The sequence below is a fragment of the Photinus pyralis genome, unplaced genomic scaffold, assembly GCF_008802855.1.
Source record: "Photinus pyralis isolate 1611_PpyrPB1 unplaced genomic scaffold, Ppyr1.3 Ppyr1.4_LG4, whole genome shotgun sequence".
Lineage (NCBI taxonomy): Eukaryota > Metazoa > Arthropoda > Insecta > Coleoptera > Lampyridae > Photinus > Photinus pyralis.
The window spans coordinates 47,647,856-47,675,100 of NW_022170511.1; the positions used below are offsets into that span (position 1 = coordinate 47,647,856).

Below are 27,245 nucleotides of genomic sequence, written 5' to 3' on the forward strand. Positions count from 1 at the left end.
TCAAGCTTTAAATCGATTCAAACATTCCAAAAATATAATTCATTACAACTACTACAAGCAGATACGAAATCAAGTTGTGAGTGCCATCCGAAGAGACAAAAAAGCTTACTACACTTCAATATTTGTTAAAAACTCTAAATTATTCTGGAAAAACCTAAAGGATTTGAACATTTCAAAAAAATCACATACCGAACTACCTCCTGTTTTTAATGATTATAATAAAATCAATTCTTATTTCATTACTTCTGTTCCAAAAGTATCTCCAAACTCAAATAATGCTCAAACTTTCTATAGTAACAACATAAAAGATACAGTGACCTCTTTTTTTGAATTTGTAGCAGTTGATGAATTACACATACTAAAAGTCATTAAGTCTATTACAACTAATGCCGTGGGACATGATGGTATTAGCAACAGAGTTATTAAATTGTGCATGCCATTTATTTTGCCCATCATAACCCACCTCATTAATTATTGCCTGGACAAATCGGTATTCCCACACGACTGGAAGAAAGCATTAATAAACCCGATCCCGAAAGTTAAATCACCAAAAGAATTAAAAGATCTACGTCCGATTAGTATCTTGCCATTTATGTCGAAAATATTAGAAAGGATAATGGATCAACAACTCCGCAATCATATACAACTTAATAATGTGCTGCCAGTTAACCAATCAGGGTTTAGAAAAGGATACAGTTGTGCCACTGCATTACTTAACATTGTTGACGACTTGGTTGCAGCCACAGATGCTGGGAAGGTAACAGCTGTCGTTCTTTTGGATTATTCAAAAGCATTTGACACTATAGATCGTAATGTTTTGTTATCAATCTGCCATTATATTGGTTTAAGTCCTAAAGCTGTTAACCTGTTACATAGCTATCTCAATGGTCGTTATCAAGCTGTACGGGTCCGAGGCAGTGTCTCTGAATTTATTGAAAATAAATGTGGAGTCCCTCAAGGATCAATCCTGGGGCCTCTCTTGTTTAGTATTTATATTTCCCATTTTCATAACGTTTTGAAACATTGTAACTATCACTTTTACGCCGATGACTCGCAAATCTATCATTCATTCTATGCTGCGAACAGCTTAAATGCAGCAGATCTTATAAATGAGGATTAGGACGTATAACTGAGATTTCTCAACAACATTCTCTGAAGCTTAATGTTGACAAGTCGGCTGTTATATTTTTTGGGAGAAAGAACGATACTGACTTTGCTAAACATAATATATCATTAAAAATCGAAAAATAATGCAATGCCGGTTGTTGATACAGTTAGAAATTTAGGACTTATTCTTGATTCAAATTTACGGTTTAAAAAACATGTATCGCAGTGTTTACAAAAAGCGTACAGAAATCTTAGGCTGATTTATCAAAGTCGCCACATGCTGAATACCAGGGTGAGAGATATCTTATGCAACAGTTTGGTTTTATCACAAATGGACTATTGTGATGTAGTATATGGTCCGTGTATTGATTTACAAGATAAAACCAGGATCCAAAGACTTCAGAATGCATGCTTACGGTTAATATTTGGCATACGGAAATTTGATAGAATTTCACATAAACTGAAGGATATTAATTGGGTAAATATGTTAAACAGACGTTATCTGCACTATTCAGTACTTTACTTTAAAATCTGTTATTAAAAACTCCACCACTTATATCACAAAATTACATTCAGAACAGATGTACATAACTTAAATTTGAGGTTTAGGGGCCACATTACCATACCACGGTTAACCACTGAACTCGGTCGATGTCGTTTTACTTACAATATAGCGAAATGGTGGAATGATTTGCCACAGTACCTCAAAGTGCCTTCATTACCTGCGTTTCGACATAAGCTTCGTACGTCATTATTGTCTGGACAAAACTGATTTAAAATAGTTCAATACCTCCCTTATGATTATTTCTTAAGCGTACAGCAGTGGACATGCAAGACCAATAATTAAAATCACAACAAACGAATTATGGGGTTAGGTGGTAGAACAGCACGCGGCTAACGTGAGCTGAATCTCGCCCCATGCGATATGTGATATATATTGTTACAAAATATATGTGGAAATAAAGACCATATTATTATTATTATTATTATTTCAAAAGCAACTTTTGTGCGAGGATGCTCAAATTAGACATCGTATCAGCTATACAAGAACAAATTATCCCCCCCCCCCAAGCCCTTATAGGGTTGCTTGAATTGAATGACAAATTCCTTTAGTACCTAATAGATGGGTACTCTTTGCTAATAGGTACCAGAGATTAATTTTTTATGGAGGGGGTTAATATAAGGGCGTGTTCGCCCTTTTAAATAGACGCCGATTTTTTTTTAAATAATAAGAATGTATCGTAACCTTCACAAATTTATTAAGAAATTTCAACGTTTTTTACGCGAGTGGTCAATGAATTTTTTAAGTTGCAAGGGTGAATTTCGCCCCCTTTTCCTTATATGGTCGCTAGCTGAAGGTCAATTTCTTTAATAACACTAGAGATTAATCACAACCCTGTGCAGACCAATACTAACTGAAACTTTCTTTTGTACGAGTGGTAATTCAATTTTTTAAGGCGAGAGCAAGTTTCTCCACTCGCTGAACCGCCTACACCCGAACGTGTGCGTGGTAAATAAATATTTACACTACAAGATCGACTTTCAGCCCCTCATAAGGTTGCTAAGTGAATGCCAATATACCTACATAAGTACCTATTTTGCAACAAAAGAGATTAATCAAAACCCTTTGAATTTCTTATGGGCAAATCTAGCCCCCTTACGGTCGCTGACTGAATTTGTGCGTGGTGAATAAATCTTAAAACTACAAAGGCGAATTTCACCCCTTTATTTGGATGAAAATTCGTTTGGTAATACGAGTACTAGAAAGTAATTGTTACCTTTTTATGCAAGTGGTATTTGATACTGGAAGAGCGGATTTCGCTTCCTTTGAACCTTTTGCAAAAAGAAACCACCTTTGCGTCCCAACTTTATTTTCACCCACGCACGACGCACCACAAGATATGGACTTTTGGGGAACCTTGCAGGTTGCAGTAGGGTCCGTGTTTATACAGGGTGGTGACTTGCGTAACGCATCATAGGGATTTCAATGTAAAATTCATAACGTGCGACTATTGGCTCCCCAAATTATTTTAGAGCAAAAATGTATTAAAGTTGTTTGTAGAAAAAAATTTTTTACGCCAATCAACCGTATTAGTTTTCCATTTTTTGAATAATAAAGACGGAAAATTGGAAAAATTAAACCGGCATCTTTTTCAATAATCTGTGATGCCATGGAATTTTATAATACAAAAACTACGCCAATATCCGTCATGCCATGGAATGTCTGCTATAAAACAAATCAAATTCTATCAAAAAGTATTATATTTAGAACAGCGAATTCAACATAAAGAAAGACCAGATTACTAAAAACGGTTTCCTAATATAACAATTTACAATAAATGTTCGAATAAGTCACCATTAACTGCAAGACAGTAACCAAGTCGATCATAAAATCCATTTCGATCTGCTGCTAATTGATAACTGGATATCTTTTTGTTTTAGAAAATTCCATGGCATCGCAGATTATTGAAAAAGATGCCGGTTTAATTTTTCCAATTTTCCGTCTTTATGTGAAAAAAATTGAAAACTAATACGGTTGATTGGCGTAAAAAAATTTTTTCACTTATAATTGCACAAGAGGTTTGTATTTTACCGAGTAAATTTTGGTTGTTTAGGTAATGAAAATCTGTTGCCTAGCAATTAGACGAGAAAAACTGTCAACTAATAAAAATGCGACACCGCAGGTGGAGCATTTTTAGGTTGACAGTTTTTCGAGTTCAATTGCTAAAAGGCAACAGATTTGAATTGCAACAACACAAATTTACTCGGTTTAAATACAAACCTCGAGTGTAATTCGGCAGGACAATTTAACGAACAAGAAATTCACATAACTAATCAATTACTGACAGACGTCAAACTAGTCATATGGGAGATAATGCGATAATTGGTTCGAAAATGAATAAGTGAAAAAACCACTAGTGCATTTGTCGCTGGAAAAGTTGCAGGTAACTTTTGCCGCTGTCAAAGTGACAATTTCACTGCGGCTTATGCGATTTTTTATACATGAGTTGAATTGTCTACAAAAAACTAATACATTTTTGCTCTAAAATACTTTGGGGAGCCAATAAACGCACGTTACGAATTTTACATTGAAATCCCTATGATGCGTTACGCAAGTCTCCACCCTGTATACTGCATTTATGTATAAAGTTCAAAAGTTAGTAACGAACTCAAAAATTTGATTGCAAAGCAATTCAACATAACTTTACATGTCAGAAAGATATGAGATTATTTTGAATTTCACTTCGCAAAGGCAACAAGTGTTGATGACGTGGCAGCGTTTGCGTTATCTTTAACACATGTAGTGCAGGTAACAACAGCAGGTTCAGGTTTCTAATTAATAATATTCGAATTGAAAACATTGGGAACATTTTTTCACAATGAATGTTAATTTCTGGGACCTAGGTCACCGATTAAAAAACAAAATCTATTAAAGTTACCATAAGTATGTAATTATTCGGTTGTTGATGGTAGATATAGATATACCAATTGCGAGACCAATTGGTTAAAAGGAACGGTGATTCTTTTGCGGAACTAAGTTTAATTATCCTGACTATTACATTGCGTCATAATAAAAAACTCACCCCTAAGCCTTATCAATTCATTCCTTACAAGGGTGCAACCATTAAACATTCCCAATGAAAGGATACGATGCACCTGCACTTCACTACCGCACTGTTCGAAATTTGGACCAATACTGCCTATCGGGAATTTTGAGGTAGACGCGTTAAAAAGTCTGCGGATTTGATAAGCACCTTGCCGGCTAGAGGTCACTTCGCGCAGACGCGCTTATCTTATTATTACTGAAAAGTGGAATTTATTCAAGAGACCATATGCGTTTTAAGTACAGCAAATCCAAAAGAATTTTAATCTTTATCGGAGAGTAAATGAAAATGCGCCCTTGGAAACTTCCTTCTCCTCTTTAAAGCGAATTTCAACCCTTTACTTTGACTGTGGCTAAGTGAATGCCAATATTTTTGGTAACAAAAAGAGGTCATTCTAGCTAGCTACCAATTAAGGAAATTAGCAATGGAAAAATATTTAGTGCGAGTAGGTAAATGCATTTTTTTAAGTACAAGAGATGTTTACTAAATACACTTTTGAAGAAAATGGACGAATTTCGCCCCTTTATAGCTATCAAAAATGCAACCATGAAATTTTTAGGTTGCAATGGAAACATTCGGCTCCTTCTACAGTAACTTTCTTTGGTAACGCTAGAGATTAATTATAACCCTCTGAAAGCAATTAGAAATTGAAACGCTTTTAATGCTAGATAAATTTGTTTATACTGGAAGCCTGGAAGGGCTGGTTTCGTCTCCTTAGACCTTTTGCGAAAAGAAGCCTCATTTGCGGCCCAATTTTATTTTTGCCCACGCAGCGCAAGGTATGAATTAAACGTTTGAATCTTGCATCAGGCTCCGTATTTATGTAGGTACAAATTTCAAAAGTAAGCGGCGAACTCAAAAATTTGAATTTTTTGGAAAATAATTCAATATACTACATGTCAGAAAAATATGCGGTCATTTTGAAATAATTTTGTCCGTATTTTACTTCGCAAACGGCCACAAGTGTTGATTGATGACGTGGCGGCCCGCGTTATCTCTAACACATGTTGCAGGTAACAAAAGCGAGTTTCTAATTTAATGCAATGTAATATTCGGATTGATACAAATTTTGTATAATATGAACCTAAGTCATCAATTAAGGAAACCAAAACCGCAAATTTAAAAAAGCTACCATAGTTTCCAATTTTCGGTTGCTGATCGTGGATACCAATTAGTTAGATAGTATAGGTAATTTTTTTGGGGTAGCTGCATTTAATTAAGTACTTTGACTTTTGCATTGCACACTAATTAAACTTATTAAAAACATACCTCTTAGCCTTAATTCATTTCTCTCCAATGTCCATTGGAAGGATAGGATACACTTTCACTTCACAACTGCACTGTTCAAACGTCGGAGCATTACTGCCTATTGGGAATTTTGAGGTAGACGCTTATCTCTAATTATTACCGAAACGTGGAATTTATTCACAAACCATATATGCGTCTCGAAATTTGTAGGTACGTTCTCATTGGTACATCAAGCATTCAATTTTGATCATTAGTGGGAGTAAACCTAAATGCTCCCTTGGGGACTTTCTTCTTCATTTTCAAACCGGATTTCAACCCTTTGGCGCAATCTTTTTGGTACCTAACAAAATAATAGCAATCGCAACCCCCTAATACGGTCGCGTGTGCGTGGTACTGGTAAATATACATCTTCAAACTACAAGGACAAATTATTTCACCCTCTTATAGGGTTGCTTAGTGAATGCCAATTTATTTTGCAACACTAATACCCTTTAAAAACAATTAGAAATTGAAACCTTTTTCGTGAAAATGATTTTTGAATTTTTTAAACTGCACGGCCGAATTTCGCTCTATTATACGATCACTGATGAATTTGTGGGTAGTAAGTAAAAAAATCTAAACAAAAAAGGACAAATTTGGCCTCCTCCGCCTTATACCGCGGTTGCTTAGTGAACGTCGATTCTCTTTGGAGCACTAGGATTTATTGTAACCCTCTGAAAACAATTTAGAAATTGAAACCTTTTTTGTGGGAGTGGCAATTGAATTTCACCCCCTTACACGGTCGCTGATTGCGACGAAAACACCCTGTATATGTTTAAACTACGAGTACAAATTATTTCACCCCTTCATAGAGTTGCTTATTAGTGAATGCCAATTTATTTTGCAATACTATATATAGAGATTAGTCTAACCCTCTGAAAGCAACCTTTTTTACGAGGGTGGTTTTTGAATTTTTTAAGTTGCAAGGACGAATTTCACTCCCTTACAATTAGGCCAGTAAATGACCGTTTTGCCATGTAATTTTTCGCGCCTCGACGGATTTGCTTCAAAATTTGGATTTAGGTTCCTCTTACCCTCTACTTCAAAGGTGAACTTGAGCCCAGGGTTGCTTTTACTTGGGGGGTTAATGCCACCCCTTCTCGAGGGGGAAAAAAGATACGTTCAAAATAAATCCGGAAATTGATAAATTGAGTAATTCTAAGCAACTTTTGTTGTATAGAGTTTTTTCACTAAGTCAATAGTATTAGAGTTATTTGCGAGTGAAAATGTTCATTTTTCAACAAAAAAACCACGTCTTCAGACGGTTTTTCGCAAACAACTCTAAAAGTAAGCATTGTATCGAAAAAAGTATTCTTAGCAAAAATATAGCTTATAAACAGACAAACAAAATGGTCTATATATGAAGTCTGTAGACCCAGTAGAAACAAAGTTGTAGCTCATGAAAAGTAGGTTCTCATTCGTCAAATTCCAAATCGAGTAGGTACTTCAACGTGAAATAACCAAAAAATGAAGCACTTTTCGGGGAAAACTTATGAATACTTTTTTAAAGTGTTTGAAAAAACCTTTCATTTTGTTTTGAAGGAAAGTTCCTAGCATCAAAACTAAGTGAGTTACGCTCAAAATAAAGTTGGTTCTTTTTTTTTGGTAAAAAAAATTGAGGAAATCACCCCCTAATTAGCACCCTAATTGTAATTAAGCGTTACCGCTTTACAGTTTACTTTATTTATGTATGGTTGATATGATCTGTAAGTTTGACCGGAGCAAAAGTGGTTAGTTTTGAAAAAAATTAAGTTTTGAAGTAAAAAAAATTTTGAAATTTTGAACGTATCTTTTTTCACCCCCGAGAAGGGGCGGCATTCACCCCCCAAGTAAAAGCAACCCTGGGCTCAAAGTTCAACTTTGAAGTGGAGGGTAAGTAGAACCCGAGGTAGAACCTAAATCCAAATTTTCATGCGATTCGGTGGAGACGCGGAAAATTACACAGTATCGCCGTATTCCACGTTCATTTACTGGCCTAAATCTTTAAACAAAAAGGACGAATTTGACCCCCTTGTATCGCTTTTGGGTAGTGAATGCCGATTTTCTTTTGAAGCACTAGAGAATAGAATAGAAATAAGCAATTTAGAAATTGAAACCTTTTTTGTGGGAGAGGCAATTGAATTTTCTAATCTGGAAGGGCGAATTTCACCCTCATACGCGTCGCTGACTGAGTTGTGAACAGTAAATAAATCTTTAAAAAAAGACGAATTTCATCCCCTTATACTTGCTTAGTGAATGCCAATACTGTTTTGAGGCACTAAAGATTAATGGTAACCCTGAAAGCAATTAAAAAATTGAAGCTTTTTTTTGTGGGATCGGTAGGTAATTGAATTTGTTTAAATTGCAAAGGCGAATTTCACCCCTTACACGGTCGTTGATGACTGAATTTGTGCATAGTAAGTACATCTTCAAACGAAAATGACAAATTTCGTCCCCTTATAGGTACGGTCGGTGCGCGACGCTTCGTCGGGGCGCATTTCGGTGGCGGGACCAGGGTGCACCTGGCGATCGCTCACTGAATTTGTGGGTTGTAAATAAATCTTTAACCAAAAAGGACAAATTTCACCCCCATACGGTTGCTAAGTGAATGCCAATTTATGTTGCAGCACTAGAGAGTAGGTATAGCCATAACTCTCTGAAAGCAATCAAAAATTGAAACCATTTTTGTGCGAGTGGTAAATGAATTTGCTGATGGGGAGGAACCGGAAGTGCGGGTTTTATCCCCTTAGACTTTTTGCGAAAAAAAATCCTCATTTGCGTTCCAATTTTATTTTTGTTCACGCACCGTAAGATATGAGACGTTTTACCCTTGCAGGCTCCGTAATTATTTAGGTACAAATTTCAAAAGTAAGCAGCGAACTCAAAAATTTGAAATTTTTTGCAAAATAATTCAACATAACTTTACATGTCAGAAAAATATGCGATTATTTTGAATTTCACTTCGCAAAGGCAACAAGTGTTGATGACGTGGCAGCGTTTGCGTTATCTTTAACACATGTAGTGCAGGTAACAACAGCAGGTTCAGGTTTCTAATTAATAATATTCGAATTGAAAACATTGGGAACATTTTTTCACAATGAATGTTAATTTCTGGGACCTAAGTCACCGATTTGCTGATGGTAGATAGATATACAAATTGGTTTAATTTAATTACCCTGACTATTACATTGAGTCATAATTAAAAACTCACCCCTAAGCCTTATCAATTAATTCCTTCCAAGGGTACAACCATTAAAAATTCCCAATGAAAGGATACGATGCACCTGCACTTCACTACCGCACTGTTCGAAATTTGGACCAATACTGCCTATCGGGAATTTTGAGGTAGACGCGTTAAAAAGTCTGCGGATTTGATAAGCACCTTACCGGCTAGAAGTCACTTCGCGCAGACGCGCTTATCTTATTATTACTCAAAAGTGGTATTTATTCAAGAGACCATATGCGTTTTAAGTACAGCAAATTCAAAAGAATTTTAATCTTTATCGGAGAGTAAATGAAAATGCGCCCTTGGAAACTTCCTTCTCCTCTTTGAAGCGAATTTCAACCCTTTAGTTAGACTGTGACTAAGTGAATGCCAATATTTTTGGTAACAAAAAGAGGTCATTCTACCTACCAATTAAGGAAATTAGCAATGGAAAAGTATTTAGTGCGAGTAGGTAAATGCATTTCTTAAGTACAAACTAAATAAATAATAAATTTACTAAATACACTTTTGAAAAAATGGACGAATTTTGCCCCTTTATAGCTATCAAAAATGCAACCATGAATTTTTTAGGTTGCAATGGATGGAAACATTCGGCTCCTTGTACAATCACTTTCTTTGGTAATGCTAGAGAATAATTATAACCCTCTGAAAGCAATTAGAAATTGAAACCCGTTTAATGCTAGATAAATTTGTTTATACTGGAAGCCTGGAAGGGCTGGTTTCGTCTCCTTAGACCTTTTGCGAAAAGAAGCCTCATTTGCGGCCCAATTTTATTTTTGCCCACGCAGCGCAAGGTATGAATTAAACGTTTGAACCTTGCATCGGGCTTCGTATTTATGTAGATACAAATTTCAAAAGTAAGCGGCGAACTCAAAAATTTCAATTTTTTGGAAAATAATTCAATATACTACATGTCAGAAAAATATGCGGTCATTTTGAAATAATTTTGTCTGTATTTTACTTCGCACGGCCACAAGTGTTGATTGATGACGTGGCGGCTCGCGTTATCTCTAACACATGTTGCAGGTAACAAAAGCGAGTTTCTAATTTTATTCCAATTTAATATTCCGATTGATAAGAATTTTATAAAATTAGGTACTTGCGAGGTGTATTTACTATTTAGTTTCCACATTTGATCAATAATTACTTTTTTTATTTCTGAGTTACCCAAAAATTTGGAACACTTTTTGACAATGAACGCCAATTTCTGGGTATTACGGACCTGAGACTCCGATTTAAAAAACCAAATCTATTAAAGCAGCAACCATAATTTTGCATTTTCGGTTGCTGATGGTGGATACAAATTAGTTACAAGCATCAAAGGTAATTTTTGTATGGTAGCTGCATTTAATAACTTTGATTTTTACATTGCGCCCTAATTAAACTTAATAAAAACATACCCTTAGCCTTAAATTCATGGTCTCGCCTAATTTCCATTGGAAGGGTACGATGCGCTTTCACTTCACTAGCCCATTGTTCGAACGTTGGACCAATACTGCCTAATGGACATTGGGAATTTTGAGGTAGACGAATTAAAAGTCGCGGATTTGATAAGTACCTTACCGGAACACTTTGATAGAGGTCAATTTCGCGCGCAGACGCGCTTATCTAATTCTTACTGAAAAGTGGAATTTATTCACAAATATAAAAACCATATGCGTTTTAAATAGGTACAGCAAATCCAAATGTGTAGGTACAACCATTCAATTTTGATCTTTAGCGGGAGTAAACCGAAATGCTCCCTCGGGGACATTCTTCTTCCTTTTCAAATTGTAAGGGAGGATTTCAACCCTTTACACTGTGGTTGAGTAAATGTCTTTTTGGCAACAATTACCAAAAACGACTGTATTTTTGCGTGATTTTGCCAATTTTTTTTGGAGCACTGATCGTTACCCTTTGAAAGCCATTAAAAATTGAAACTTTTTTGTGGGAGTTGCAATTGAATTTTTTATGCTGGCAAGGGCCAATTTCACCCAGTTATACGGTCGCAGACTGAATTTGTGCATAGTAATCTTCACAAAAAAATGACAAATTTCACCCCCTTATATACACTAGAGATAGAATTAGAAATTGAAATCTTTTTTGCGGGTGTAGTAAATGACTCTTTAAGTTTCAAGGGCGAATTTCGCGGCCTTATACGGTAGCGGACTGAATGCCCATTTCTCTTGCAACACCATAGATACAGGGTCCTGCAACAGTGCGTCGTTCTTCCCTAGCTCATAGCTGGTAAAAAATAAACAAAAAACCTTTCGTCCAATGTCACCTATATGCTGCGCCTCTACAGAAATTATTTTTGAATGTACAGGGTGTCCCATTTTTGCGGTCAATACGCGGCGGATTGTTTAAATCCAACACCCTTTATATTTTTGGCTGATTCGATGTCATTTTTTAACCTCTGCATGAAAACCTATTCACTATTTGGTTTTTTGTCAATGTTGCCAAATTTTTAATTTTTTTCTGAATAATTCTTTGCCACCCCCACCTTGATAAATCGTAGCGCCCTGGAAAATGCCCACGTGCAGTCAATTATTGTAGCGTGTATTTCTTATGAACATGATCTAACCGATAATGTTAATCAGCCTTAAGAAACATACGCTATAATTAGTCGCTCTGCGAGTGGACCGTTATGTGACCGATAACGTGAACCGGCCTTTCTTCCTCTTTATATGGAAGATTTTCCCTGTGGATTTTCCTTTGCTGTAATGTACCTAAACTGGAATTTCCTTGGAAACAGACATACAATTGTCATAAATGTCTGTCAGGTTGTGAAATGTCTCCTAATGTAAAAAAAACTAAAGAACAAGTGGTAAGTTTTTAGTTTAGTGCACTCATTTCTTCACTCTCGCCTACTCATCTATCCTTTGAGACTTTTCATTACTCATAATTTGATATATTCAATGCGGATTACGAGTGTCACGTTAAAATTATCTCTTCCAGGAATTCCCTTGGACAGCTCCAATTGACGCTCGATTTCCAAACGCCAACATCACTGGATACTGCTTTAGAATGTTTTACGATTACCAACGGTGTATAGGATTATTTAGTGTAGATCACGAGCCCTGCGAGTACTTTAAGAAGGTATACACGTCACTATGCCCGCACGCGTGGGTAAAGCGATGGAACGACCAAATCGAGGACCACACGTTTCCGCGCGATTTACCTGCGGATCTGAAAAAGAAACTGAACGGCTAGTGTACAAATTATCGTTTTATTATCCTTTTTAACCATACAAAAATATACAAGAGATTTGAATGTCGTTTCAAATAAAAAAAAAAACTGGTTCTTAAGAGCGAAAAAAAAGACAAACTAAAACCTAAAATATGGCAACAAGTAAAGTAGAAAATAAGTTACTTGAGATCATGCACAGTGCATATATTGACATTCTTTATCCTTACATGTTCCTAAAACGTCATACGGACACAGTGTCATTAACGGGTCGTTAATACCGATTCCATCTCTGTAAATAAACAATTTGAAAACGTCTGAGCTTGGTGATGGTGGCCTAAGTGTGTGGTATTGTTTACAAAATAAATTTCGGTCAAGTCCAATGAGCAATTTGTCTGTCCGTGCAAGTGATGCGACTTCATTAAGACAACAATAGTCATTTACACAAAAGTCAGGAAAATGACACATTACTGGCGAGGAAATATTGAAGTGCGAGAGTACTTTAATTTCCGAGTCAGTAATGTCATTTTACTGACGAGTTTTGTATTAAATTTTACCGGAAATCGTATTTTAATATAACATTTCAATTTGTATATAAAACTTTTGATTAATGTAAATCTGTCACTTGTCAGTGATGACAGGAGTCATTATAGACATTAGAAATGTCACAAATGCGGCCGGTAAAGTGACAGGTGCGGCCAGTAAAGTGACAAGCGGCAGCAAACGTAGTCTGCTCTGCCTCTGTCATGGAAACTCAAATTTCCTGACAGAAAGTAAGCATGAAAATGAAGGTTTCAGGACGATTTCGGGTAAAATGTTGTCAAAATGATCTGCAATTTATCTAAGTATTTAGATAAGTCTATAGCCAAATCAAAATTATGTTTGTAAACAACTTTAACACACTTAAAAATCAAACACAAGTCGAAACGCGTTTAATTTACTTTGTGCACCTGTTATCCAGTGGAGATATATACTTTGGCATCGCATCGGGTTCCTTAACAAACACCTTTGTAACGTCGTTAGGCTCTAACAATTCCTTTTCAATTTCGATCGTAGGCGTGGGAATTGGCACGGAATTTTGTACTATACTTTTAGTCGTCGATTTTGGCGTTGACGTAACGGGAACGGTAACAGGCGCGGGCGCCTTAACAATTTTATATGTACTATAAGCACGAACCTCAAAACAGTCCATTATCGTTTACATTAAATACAAACCGTTGATCGATGACTTGCTTCTCCCTGACGAGCTGCTGCACCAAATTCGTAAAGTTCTCGTGGGACGTCGCCAGTTTAATTCGCAACTTTTGCAGTTCGTGGAGTTGTTTTTTTACTTCGACTTCGTACTGACTTCTTACATTACTAGCTTGATTTATTTTATGCAAAAGTACGCCCAGTGAGCGGTACTTACCTTTCATCTGTAATCTGTTAACAAATGCTCAACACACAAATTATAGTTTACAATTAAATCAAATTTAGAATCGTTTAACAGTTAGAATATGGCAACTTATTAACAGTGTACCCCAAGATCGTAATATACATGTGCTATTTTTTACATTTTTTGATTTCATCCATACAATTTAATTATGAAAATTTATGTAAAACGAAACAAAAATGCGAAAGAATCTGTTGCGCTTGGAAAAAGAATTTTGTTTCAGCGTGTGACGTCACTTGACCTATTCGCATACGATGCCTATGCGTTCGCTCAGCACGTGTACGGTAGTAGGTACCACAGTAGCGGCCATAATCGATTAGGTCAAATGACGTCACAGGCAGTAAAGACCACTACTGAATACGTCATTTTTGATGAATTTTTTTCAAGTTTATTAGTTGATCTATAATTTAATGTGATTAGATTAAAGCGTGTTTTTATTTTGGTGCGTCAGAAATTTCAAAATTATTTTTAATGCTACAGAACACACTTTTTTGTTTGGAACTTATTTTTTTTATTAAATATACTTGCACATATATTATATATTTTCCCTATTTTTTAAGGAATAAAATTTCTAGCGCCACATAGATCTATGGAGATGTTGCATCCGCCATTCACACATGCATTACCCCCTTAGTACACCTCATTAACATTACGATCCTGCATCTGATTTAATCTTTGTGCACAACATGATATTAAACATTGCTATGGAGTGGGCCAAATTTCCTTTTTCTAAATCACAATTGTTTCTCAACAATTATAATACATAATGATGGAAGGAACAGTTTTTAATAGATTTTTTTTAATTCGAGTACAATTTTTTTCAAAATTCCTATACCACTTCTAAACCATAGGCGTGCTGCATTCCAGTGGCGTATCAAACTTGCGTTTTTTAAAAATGGAACACCCCATATTTTATTGCAGATTTGGAAAGTACTGGAAAAGTACTTATTTTTTTATGTAATGTGTTATACTTACCCTTAACTTTTAACGATTTCGCTCCAATTTTGGCAGTTTTTCGAATTTTTTTTAGAGAAATTAAATCGCGCCGGCGACTAAGTTTTGACTTGAAGCACAAGTTAAAACCTATTCCACTGTTACAGTTTTTTTATGTACTTTACCGAAAAAATAATAAAATTTTTGATTGACCTTTGCCGCATATTTTTTTAAATTTCAAAAACAAAAATAGCTCTGGATTGCCGAAACAAACAAACAAAACCACACATTCCATAAGCAAATTTCAAAGAAAAAAAATCGAAACGCCAATTTGTAAAAAAAACGGGTCTTTTCCGATCCCAAGCTTGCCATGATAAAACAAAAGATGTTCAATTGTTACAATTAAAAGTAAAGTGTCGGCAGATATTATTGTTTTTTAATCGAAGCAGCATTATTACCATCCATTATTACGCCAATGCAAACCCGCACGCCATGGGAATTGCACGTCAGCAGCAAAAATAGTCACTCTACCACTCGATGACAAATGGTTTTCCAACACGATGGAGCTCCTGCACGACCGTGCCGTTCATGAACCTCTCGATGCAAAGGGGTCCAGTAAGGTGACCGCCAAACCACACTCTCCTTGATTTCTTCCTACATCAAGAATGAGGTGTACACGATGGTAGCAACTACTGCCGAGGACATGCGCCTCTCCATAGTGATGTCTAAGGCTTACGAATCCAGGTTGCGGTCATGCCACCAACAGGAAGGTTGTCACTTCCTGTGATTGTGAGTCATTTTCATTTTTACCACCCGCATGTTAGTAAGGGGGATATTGAGTTGTAAGTTTGATACGCCACTGGAATAGCGCACGCCCCTTGATACTTTGACATATGCCGTCATCAAAAATATATTTTAAAAACATGGCGACGACCTAGACTTTTTCTCGTGAATATATGAGGAAATTTTTACTGAAGAGATTCTTGTGAAATAGGAAACCTTAAGGTAACCTTACAACAATAAAGAAAAAAGATAAAAAGTAAATTTTGGGTTCTTGAAGACATTTTGAAGAAAATAATAAAGAAACTTTGGCAAAATAAAAGCCAAATTTCAAGGAAATGTTGATACTTGCTTCGATACAATGAGAAAATTTTTTTGAAAAATTACAAAAAATAAGAGGAAACATGCCCCTGGGGGTTAACCCACGTAGCCTATCTTCCCTAAGTCATAATCAAGGGATGGGACACTTCTTGAATATATTTAGTAAATTCATTTAAATCCAATAAATACGTTAAATCCCATTAAATAGGTACACTTAAAACCCATTAATTACACAAATTCAATTAAGTACTAATACATGTACATCCTAACTAAATTTTCCTAAATAGAGAAATATGAAAATATTCGCTCGCTTAAAAGATACGTGGAAATATTTTAATAAAAAAAAAAGATATGATAAATTTTCTTTTCAAAATATATAGGTAACATTAGAAACTGCAAAAAATGTACATTTTGAGTTTTTTTAAATTTTTTGCAAAATCTGCTGTTCAAATATGTAATTCTTGAATTTCAATAGTTATATTTTTGGAAAGAGAAGTGAATATGCTTATCTCTTTTTAGAATAAAATATACAGGGTGTTCCACTAAAAAATGACCTTAGGTCCAATACCTTTTCTCTGGCCCGGTATACTAATTTTGGAAATTATAATTATAAAGAAACTTTTGTAATATGTACTTTTTTTCTGTATCTTCTAACTAAGAAAATATAGCCATTCTAAAATTGACAATTTTTCCACCCACCACATGACTTTTATCTGAAAAATCCGCCGTGCTTCAGTTATGTCACAGTGAAAATGTAACGTTACACCTGCTCTCTTTATTTTTCATGCGTATAATATAACTTGCACTTTGTTTACACTTTAATTTTGTTTTTTTTTTTGAGATATGAACTTAATTATTTTGTTGTTGTTTAGTTATGTTAAGATTTTGAGTTTTTGTTGTGTTTCTTTCTTTTTCTTATTACACTAAATAATTGCGCGTTAACTATTTAATTGTCTTGTAATTGTCCTGTAATTGGAATGTCTGTTCTGTGGGGCAATAAATCTCTAATTATTAAGAGCACATAACATCCTGAATTGTTTTTTTGATGGCACTAAGAATTACGGAGATATCCTATATCCAAGTGTCAAGTGGGACACTCTGTACCTACTTATTATACCTATATGCACCTGCAATGGCCAATTTCATGAGCAATTGCGATGTTATTTTGCTTCTTTTCACTGCATTTGTATTCAATAACTCTGTACTGAATGAAATAAATGGATTTAAAAAGCGTAAGTATGTAATATTCTAAATGATTGTAAATACATTTAAATACACAAATGTATTTATAAACAAGTGTGCCAATTTTTAGGAGTGTCCCATCCCTCGTTCATAATCTATCTGGTACCAAATTTGAGCGTTTTTAAATTATTGTGCAAACGGACGGACGGGCGTTATTGATAAAGTAGCTACAAACAAGTTAATTAATTGCTAACATATATTTATAACTGAATGGTAAACATAGTACAGAAACGGAGAATGTGCAAAGTACATAATTTGTGGCAATGCTTCAATGACGAAAGAAGAGCTTGTAATGAATACAGGATGATTCACGTAGCCCGTTCGTTAGAAGTTTTTAAACTTGCAGTTGAAATAGAAACTATAAATTTCATTTGCAGCCAAAATCGAACATTGCGAATTGAAATAAAATCATTTCAAGATGGCGTCGCTTCCGTAAATATTGAAAGTGGCGCCATCTTGGTTTTCTTAAATATAAGTATACCAATTTCTATTTTTGTCTAAATGCGCTATTTTATTCTGAATTCAACGCAATAAGATTTAAGTACTTACCTATCTGTCATAGTTTTTGACATTTTTGTTAATTTTTTTCTAAAAATGTTAAAATGCGGGGTTTATTTAAAAATTCATTCCCTTAAACCGTTCAAGATATCGAATCCTTAAAGTCCAAGGAATTTTATGAGTCTCATCCGAACATCTTAAAAAAGTTTCCAGTGCTGCTGCGATTTTTCAAAGTTAGCAATCCAAAAATGTCAAAAAATAAAAAAAATATGCTTATTTTTCCTTAGGTGTAGTAGGCTGTGGAAGCAATCGTTTGGAATGTCCTTCGAATCAAATGTCAAACAGTGTTTTCTTAATGAAAAATTAATTGGATTTTCACTATGGATCATTATCCACATTGTGGAATAACTCAAAAACTACGAGATATAGGAGCACCGAATGTTAATAAAGGTGACTCTAAAATTTAATCTAAATTCAGAAATAGTCATTGCAATTTGAAAATCTGAAGTTTGACATTTTTTTATCGATAAACTTTGAAAAATCGAAAATCGCAGCAACCCTGGAAACTTTCGAGTGTCACTCAAAAGACTTTAAGGATTCAATTAAGAAAAATGGTGAATGGTTTAAGAGATATGAATTTTTGAATGGACCATTACATCTTCAATTTTTAGAGCAAAATTCACATATACCTATGTCAAAAACTATGGCAGATAGGTAGGTACTTAAATCTTCATTGCGTTGAATTCAGAATAAAATAGCGCATTTAGAAAAATGTTTCTATTTTAAAAAACCAAGATGGCGGTACTTCCCGTATTTACGGAAGCGGCGCCATCTAGGAATGATTTTATTTCAATTCCCAATGGTTGAAGTTGTATACACTTACCTTTAATTAGCAGAACAGAAAATCCAATTGGTGGAAAAGCAAAACAAGGTTGAGCAAGAGGACCTTAAAATATTATCAGCTTTTACATCAAGTGACAATTTCGGAAGTGAGAAATAGTTGTAATTGGACTAGAAAGTAAATTACTTCAGACTCACAATTTACCTTTTGAATACTAATATTGAATAATAAGAAAACTCTGTATTTTTTGTTTATATTTTGGACCCTTTTGTTTCCCCCTCTACACATCATCAAAATTTTTGTCAGTACCTACAACAATGAGGGTAAAATTTAAATGAATGGAGAATGGATGGCGCTTATCCCTCCACAACACAACTTCTATCAAAATGTCTTACGAAATAAAGTAGATTTGGTCCACTCTACATTAACATAATAATCAAACGCTATTTTACAATAAAAAAATTCCCATTTCAATTCTAATACATACCTTCCATTTTTTCTAATTTGTAATTCGTTGAGAGTCTTCTGCAGGTTAGTACTTGACTGAGTATTCTTACGTTCCTGAACACTTTTGGTAACTTTAATAATTGGACTATTGTTCGATGACACTTTTGGCACCTTCTTAACAACGGGCGTTTGCTCGCGCTTACTTTCGGACACCCTTTGCGAGGACCTCCTCAGTTTGTTCTTCTTCCTCGCGTTAATCAGACGTTGCTTCAATTGTCTATACTCTAACTGTTGAGATCGAGGCAGCAGTTTCAGAACGGATTTGTCCATGAGAGAGTCGTCCGATTTATTTAGACTGGTTTCCTTCTTTTTCACCTTCTCCTCGGCCTCGGCCCTTTGCTGTTTCAAAAATTGCGTAACGGTGGCCTTGATAGAATTGTCGTACCCTTCGATACCGTCGGAATCCGAATCGTTCACATTTATAATCAACGGTTTTATAATCATATGGTTAGCTACGCAAGCTTGGCCGGCCGCCATCTTCTTTACCACAGGAAGCTCCTTCGTCGCGTTGGTGGCGGTCGGAAATTTAGTGGCCAATGATTTCGACATATTCGCCAATAACATTGCGCGTAATATGTCGACATCTTCGTCCATTACTTCACCTTCGGCGGTCTTTTCAAGATTCGTTTCGACCTGTTGCACCGTATCACAATTGTCGTTACTTTCACTAATTTGTTTAAGGGAATTAAGTTCGTTATCGTTATTTCGATCGTTTTCTTTATCGATGTCGCCAGGTTCTTGCTTCAAATTGGGATTTAATTTAGCATTTTTTTTCTTCCTTTGTTCATGCTTTTCCATTACCACCGACTTTAACGCGTCCATTCTGAGTTGGTAAAGCTCGTGATCTTCGAAGTTTTCTTTGATCAAGTCCTTATCAAGATTAACGATAGGGTTTGATTCCGACTCGTTTTTCTCTAATATCTCAACCTTTGTCGAGTGCAACGCTATGTTACGTAACGCATTTTCGTCATCCGAGCCTGGTTCGATGAAACCTTTGAGACGTGTTCGCAAACTATTATGTAACTCTTGAGGGCTTTCCCTCTTTAAAGCGTCTTTTAGCTGTTTCGCGTAATTCGGATCGACGTAGTCGGTATCGCTATCGGAAAGTATTTCGATGGGAACTCTGCGACGGTGTCGCATGTGAAAATTTCTACGTTTGAGATCGCGAATGACTGCCCGTTTTCTTTTATGTTTCCACTGTTTATTATTATTATGAGACGGAACCGTCTCGTCGTCATAAGAATTTCTTCTATAGTAATCATTACTGCTTAGGCTGCTGCTCAAACAAACGGCACTTAAAAGTTCGGGGGGAGATACAGACTTACCGCAATCCTCAGGTGAGCCTGGAAACATGGAGCTATCGGATACATCTTCCAAATCGTCTATTATTTCGCCTTCTTCCCTTTCTTCTCCATTCTCTGTAAGGGGAATCATTTCCATCTTTTTTAAAAGTTAACTATTTATAGGTAAAAAGCACTGTTTCCCAAATTTCAACGTGATTCACCATTTTATTTTTCGCAACTTTGTAGTGTCAACTGTCAAGTGTCAAACAAGACACTTTTAGATGTGTTGCACATTGACTCCCTCGGTACTGCGCAAACGCAAGCGCGCTAAAATTTGAATTTGCTGCAAGGCGCTCGAATTAATAAAGCCTTCGGTCATCAGTGAATTCCAGTTACATTATAGCCCCAACTTGAAAGCAACCGTCACGATCCTTTACAGCATAATATGGAATAAACAACAAGGATTGTAACGTTATTAGGTATTTATTATAATCAAAACCCTTCTACCATCATGGTGTACTGAAAATAAATGAACATATTCTACCAGATAAGTCACTATAAACCAAGCTACTAAACTATTGTGCTCCATTTTTTCCTATCTCGCGTTAACTTCTTAAGGCGCAGATACACTAGCATGTTACTTGCGACAATCTCCCGGGAGAAACTTGCACATATGTATTTACACTGTGAGCAATAAGTGTCGCGATAAACTGTCAGGCAAGTTGAGCCATTGCTAATAATAATAATAATATTTTTATTCCATGGACCGTGGTACGTATAGGACATGTCAAATACACATATAATTACTAAGAGACAAATAATATCACAGTTAAGCATGTTCAAGGAACTCTTTGATATTGTAAAAACAGTGATTATTTAAGTATAGAAGTAATCTCTTATTAAAGTTATTTAGTGTATTGCAGCATTTAAGTTGTTCGGGTTCGGGTAATTTGTTAAACATTTTTACTCCCAGTACAAAGGGTGAGCTCAAGCCAATGTTATTTGGTGTGCGGAATTCTGTAAAAGTCGTTGTCGATTATGATTATGAATGCCTTTGTTTTTATTTAATGTATGTGAGCATCTGAAAATTAGTTTGCATGTTCCTAAAATGTATAAGTTGGTTAAAGATAAAATGTTGAATTGTTTGAAAATATTCCTGCATGTATGAATTTTTGGAACATTCGCAATCGTCCTAACAATGCGTTTTTTGTGCAACAAGAACTTCGTGAGAGTAAGTAGATGTGCCCCACAAACATATGCCGTATCGAAGGATAGGGCCCACCAGAGCATGGTAAATGTTTATTAATTGCGCAAGTGTTATAACATTTTTTAGATTTCTAAACGGATAATTTAAGGAGCTCAGCCTAGCAGCCAGCTTCTCACAGTGCTTTTTCCAATTTATATTGTGGTCAATATGTGGTCCCAAAAATTTGGTTTCGTGTACATGCTGCACCTCTTCACCCTGTATTTTTAAAGTCAATATATTTGTTGGTTTTTGAAAGTTATGAAATCTAACAAAATTAGTCTTCCCTCCATACCAGCGAATTGTTGCTGAACCAGTTGTGTAGTTTGTCAAGGTTCTCGTTGCATAATTTTTCGAGTTGTGTCTCATTCTTATTTGAAAGCAATAGGGAGGTATCGTCCGCGTATAGGAAGTGGGCTATACCGACACCAAGGTGAGGAGAAATGTCGTTGATGTAGAAGAGAAATAATCTGGGACCCAGCACCGAACCCTGGGGAACACCAATGTCTGTTAATTTTTTCTCAGATTGAAATGTTTAAGTATATGTCACTTCTTTTTTCTTCTTACTGAGAATTCCACCAACTCCCTTTACCCTTTGCTAATACTTCATTTCTGTAGCTTCGTAGTCTGGTTTTTTGTGATTCGTTCAGCACCCAACTCTCTCTACCGTAGGTCAATATTAGTCTGTAACGTTATTGCTGTAAGTAGATTTAATTAACTATTTCTAATTAACTGTTACAGTACTTACCGAAACAGTTTCTTCCTATCGCCTTTGGCATATTCTAGGAATTCCTCAAGGAATTCATAGCCATGTAGGTACTTGAAATGTAGATAACAAAATTCATCTTGATAACATGGCATTAACATTTACCTACTTACAATAGGTAAGCAGGTAAACTAAATTTTCGTCAGAACCCCAACAAGGCCCTCTTGATGTCGGACAATCCTTGGTCAGTGATGATTGTAGGTAGCGAGTTCTCCGTTACAGCTTGAGTGGTTTTTGTATTAAGTCCAATTCGGCGCTCCCACGAGCTTTTCAACGGGGTCTGGCAGTTTCCCCTTACCATCAGAAGGCTACTTGAAACTGAGAGGCGCTCGGTAACCCAGAGTTTGCTGTCCAATGACCAAGTTCCCCCTTGGCCAGGAAGTCCTCTCGGCGTCAGCTCTTCTACCCTGACTTGGATTTGGTTCGCCATACTGTCATTCGGAAATCTCATCAGAGTTCCATTGGGAGCGTTGAGATCGTTACCAGGGGACACACTAGGAGGTAGACGAACGGCTAGTCAGGTATCGCTAAAAACTGAGGAAAGTTTTCGTGGTCGAGACCAACGATACCGAGCTTATGCTCTAAGTTACTGGAAGCATCATGACTGCTTCTTCCAGAACTTACGTCGCTTTCCCCTGACCTTAACCCCCCAAAATACTCGCATTACAAAAGGAAAATTCAACTTTTTAAGGGAGCACGTTTTAAGGGAGAGCCTCAAGAACGTAGCACTGGGGGTCACAGCGCACAAACATCTTATGATTATTATTAAGTAATAAATCCACGCTCTTCCCATTCATAAAAATATTGGGGAGGTCGTAGATTTATTTATTAATAATTTTATCCCAAACAAGAGACGAATCTTCTCATCAAAATACCTATCGTATGGTAATTGTAGGAACAGGAACGCTTAATATTTCATTTCCTGGTTTTAGCATTTTTTTAGGGAAGATTAGAGGGCCACTATCACGGGAGTCCTTAGGTCTGAACATTTTTAGAGAGAATGTAACACCAGGGGGTCTGAGCCATCCCCTGATCGCTAACGTACGAAAATGTTACGATAGGTGTAGGAAAATGAACACTGAATTTTCATTTCCTGGGGAGGTATTCCAGACACCTCCTGTTCATCATTTTCCCCCAAAATATTTAATAGTTTTAGCACTTACCTACATCATAACGTTTAAAAAAGGACCACGAACCATAACACCGCAAGTCTGTGGGGTAGGGAAAGGAAGGTCTTTGATAAACCAGGTGTCAAATTCTTGACAGAATAGCTTCCTAGCTGAAACCAAAAATTGCCAACATTTGATGAAATTTCGCATTGTACAAGGTGCATTTTTTACGCATGCATTTTGTGTGCTTTTATTAGAGGGACCTACCATCCAAATTTAGTTAAAATTGCTCCATAAATAAGTAAGTTGGATGTTGCACATGCGCAACACTATTTTTTGCGCATGCATTTTGTTAGCTTTTATTAAAAGGACCTACCATCTAAATTTCGTTAAAATTGTTCCATAAATAAGAAATTTGCATTTCTGCGCATGCGCAACACGATTTTTGCGCATGCATTTTGTTTGCTTTTATTAGGGGGACCTACCATCCAAATTTCGTTAAAATTGCTCCATAAATAAGAAAGTTGGATGTTGCACATGCGCAACTCAATTTTTTGCGCATGCATTTTGTTTTCTTTTATTAGGAGGACCTACCATCCAAATTTCGTTTTAATTGTTCCATAAATAAGATAATTGCATTTCTGCGCATACGCAACACGATTTTTGCGCATGAATTTTGTTTGCTTTTATTAAAGGGACTTACCATAGAAATTTCGTTTAAATTGCTTCAGAAACAAGATCGTTGCGTTTTGCACATATGCAACACACTTTTTTGACTTTGACAATTTTTTTCTCCTTTTTTTGATAATATAACCCGGCCCAATTTTTTGTAGGTTGTACACAGGAAAATAAGGTCTTCCAAATAATAGAATAAAAATTTTAGGTTGCTATTTGAAAAAAAAAGTTCGATGCCGTTACGGCGCTCCAAAATTTTTTTTCAAAAATCCGGCCCGTTATTTTTCTGTTCGGTATGCCTAAAACATATATACAAAATTTCAACAAAATCCGTCGAGCCGTTTTCTCAGAAAATTGCCAACAAACGTACGTACGTACGTACGTACGTACATACAGACGGAAAAAAATTTTATTCTTTAAAAGTTGCTTAAAATGGTCTAAAACGTCGACATTTGATGAAATTTTGAAATGTTCAAAAAACGCCTATCGCAATAGCTACCTAGCACATGCTAGGAAGCTAAAAATTGTCATATGGGTGCCCTTAGGGCTGAAGGGGGGGTTCCTTACGCTCGGACCTCACGGGAATATGGGAAAATTCCACATTTCACGATTTAGGGCAACTTTCGTTTGTTTGGGTCGTATTTTGGTTCCATGAAATTGCTTTGTTTACGTTTTGGATTAAATGACACGGACATTCGCCCACGTATGATGGATGTATGTAAATAAAGGGGAAGCAGAGAAGTTATTTTCGCCATTTATGTGTGAAAACGTTTTGCAATAGCAACAGTTTTTAGATCTTGGGAGGCAAATTTGCCATCGCTTTAGAATTCCGGGAATAACTAGTAAACAGAAAGCCGGATGCATTTGATTGGCCCATTTTTTGAAACGGGCGAATCGTAGCGAGTCTTGCAGCTGTGACGTCATGATCACTATCTTCGTCACGTGACTAACTATGTCGTTACTGCCGTTCCCGGAGTGTTGTATTTTTTCGGTTTGCTGCTAATTTACGACGTGCGATATTAAAATAAACTTAAAAAAGTCAAATAAAAGACGGGAACAATTCTGGCACATAGTTCGTTTCGGTTCATCATACCTAAATCGGTGTTTAAACTATTAAACTACAAAAAGTTATGGCGTCCCTTCTCCTTTTCGTACGAATTTAAATCGGCGTTTGCGTGTAGGATCTCGGGACGCGACCACGTAAATTTTGCTTTTGTTGTTAAAATCAACGCTTAAAGTAACAAAAACCGGCGGGGAAGTGTTCACAAATCGGTCTTTTCGATGTCGTGTTAAATGTTATCGCAAGAACAAGAAGATGGCGTTCTATTTTAAATTCGTTTGTTTGCGTTTAAAACTTAACGTTTTGTGCACCTTTTTTGAATCAAGACGCCTAAGATTTCATTGATATGTTGATGTGGGGTAAGTTTGTAGACCTTTAAAAGTTTTGTGGTGACGGTTACGATAATGTTCACCAGACGAAGTGCTTCATTAGCGCTACCCAAAGACGGGTGTCTGATAGCACTGTCGAGGTGTACACATCACCGTGAGTCGACGTACGGACCTCGACGGTGCTATCACACAGTAACTCGCGAGAAAAACCTTGCTAGAGTATTCCTGTCTTTGGGTAGCGCTTATGAAGCGCTTCGTCTGGTGAACGTAAGCACTGCTTGCACTAGCCTTAACATATGACGTACCTTAGTATCGACGGTTTATAATAAAACAACTTGCTGTAGTATATTAGTTTCCAATTTATTTATCAGGCACGATAGGGCTCTGTCATTTTGCTACCCTTCATATTAATCCGTTGAAGTAGGTTATGTCAGCTGCGTTCAATTCGATGTTTAATACAGATCAATGATCACTGACTTGCAGAACGCATTCATACTACGATTGTGACGATTTCATTGTATATCCTGGTACTTCCGGGAAGACTGTCAATTCTGCGTTACTTCGTTAAACTTCATTCTGTGCGCTAGACCTACATTTCTTAGCTGTACAAACAGTTCCACTGCGTCAGTTTGACGAAACCTTTACCCGTGGCAGCACTACCTACACAATTCCAATTTCAAATCGTAAATTTCAAATTAAAACGAATCTTACCAACTTTACTACTTTCATTTGGCTTGGTGCCAAGCAATGGGTACCGATCTCCACTGTAAATACCCTCGTTGACATCTCTTCTCTGACATCTGCCATCTTTACGAACGAGGATAGCTAGTCATAAGCACACCAAGTAAAAAGACACTCTCGTCGTAAACATTTTACAAAATGCGACAGGGGGGGCCCTTATTGGTTACCACGATTCGCATCCCAATTCCTTTCAGTCATTGCGGCACTTCTTCCACAATCTCTCTTGATTTTCTTTTTTTTTTTTACGTTTATTGATCCCATACACGAAAACAAAAGTAAGAGATACGTCGATTAAATTATTGGAAAAAGCTAGCTATTGATACAGAAAATCAGATATATTATAGTAACAATTTTGGATTAACATGTGCTTTAATCTATCTTTGAAGCTCGCTTTTGTTGGTGCATCTATTATCTCCTTGGGCAGTTTGTTATAGATCCTAATCGTCATACACTTAAAACTGGCATCAGTTAGCCTTAATCGATGTTGTGGTAATAGTAACTTCTTGCCGAATCTTGTACATCTCCCGTGAATGGCTAGGTTTGTACGAAATTTGTTGAGGTTCCCTCTGACATAGTTAGCCGCCTCATATATATACAGAGAGGGTAATGTCATTATGCATAGCTCTTGAAATAATGGTTTGCAGGATACCCCACTTTTGGCACCCACCAAGCATCTTATAATTTGTTTTTGACTAACAAAGACACCCTTCTTATCACTTGCACAGTTGCACTTCAACAGGTGATTTTTTTCAAAGTAAACATGCATTAAGAATCAGATTTATAGTATATTAGTATAAACAATGAACTGTGTGTTAGAGGTTATTGAAATTTTACCATTGGCGCACGATACAGTGAGTGTATGGGGTGTATCTTGCATTGGCGTACCTGTTGAAAGTAATTTTTGTGGCAGGGTCTTTCTACGTTTTGTATCATATTCATATACCTACTTATATAATGATAATTGATAATAATATATATTTTCTCATATTGCCATTGATTATATTTTACTTTTCAGTTCTTGACGAACGAGGAGTGCCGGGGAAGTGTACAGTGTTTCATCATTACTTTGGTTGATATGGTTCTTCCCAGGACAGACTGAATTATTGAGGCTAAAGG

The 27,245-nt window shown here is 36.2% G+C and overlaps 2 protein-coding genes and 1 long non-coding RNA gene across 6 annotated transcripts in view; 2 read left to right on the forward strand and 1 right to left on the reverse strand.

Annotated features, from left to right (window-relative positions):
- Positions 1–27,245, forward strand: part of LOC116167792 (apoptosis-resistant E3 ubiquitin protein ligase 1-like) — a 151,829-nt gene that overhangs the window by 79,779 nt on the left and 44,805 nt on the right. The window lies entirely within an intron of this gene.
- Positions 12,394–26,891, reverse strand: LOC116167793. 3 transcript variants are annotated; one of them, XM_031483318.1, is made up of 8 exons: positions 26,100–26,891; positions 25,694–26,048; positions 23,379–23,494; positions 22,198–22,749; positions 18,904–22,147; positions 13,585–13,791; positions 13,311–13,532; positions 12,394–12,661 (listed from the first exon to the last, which is right to left on the reverse strand). In XM_031483318.1, the coding sequence occupies exons 5-8, from the start codon at positions 20,361–20,363 to the stop codon at positions 12,562–12,564; spliced, it is 1,989 nt and encodes a 662-aa protein (XP_031339178.1). In that variant the 5' UTR covers positions 20,364–22,147; positions 22,198–22,749; positions 23,379–23,494; positions 25,694–26,048; positions 26,100–26,891; the 3' UTR covers positions 12,394–12,561. The 3 variants fall into 3 exon arrangements, with proteins under 3 accessions (XP_031339178.1, XP_031339179.1, XP_031339177.1); XM_031483319.1 differs by lacking the exons at positions 23,379–23,494; positions 25,694–26,048; positions 26,100–26,891 and having other exon boundaries at positions 13,320–13,532; positions 22,198–22,782; XM_031483317.1 differs by lacking the exons at positions 23,379–23,494; positions 25,694–26,048; positions 26,100–26,891 and having other exon boundaries at positions 22,198–22,777.
- LOC116167797 overlaps positions 24,948–27,245 on the forward strand; it is a 37,488-nt gene continuing 35,190 nt past the window's right edge. The window contains exons 1-2 of the long non-coding RNA XR_004144647.1: positions 24,948–25,418; positions 27,145–27,245. This is a non-coding gene — a long non-coding RNA (uncharacterized LOC116167797). The remainder of the gene's footprint in view (positions 25,419–27,144) is intronic.

Bases quoted from the DNA above. Each gene is read 5' to 3' on its own strand.
- LOC116167793 (XM_031483318.1), bottom strand. From the start codon at position 20,363: ATGGAAATGATTCCCCTTACAGAGAATGGAGAAGAAAGGGAAGAAGGC. The intron at 13,792-18,903 runs GTATGTATTAGA...ATTTGTTAACAG, and splicing joins CAAATTAGAAAAAATGGAAG to ATTACAGATGAAAGGTAAGT. The intron at 13,533-13,584 runs GTTTGTATTTAA...TCGTGCTTATAG, and splicing joins AAGCAAGTCATCGATCAACG to TACATATAAAATTGTTAAGG.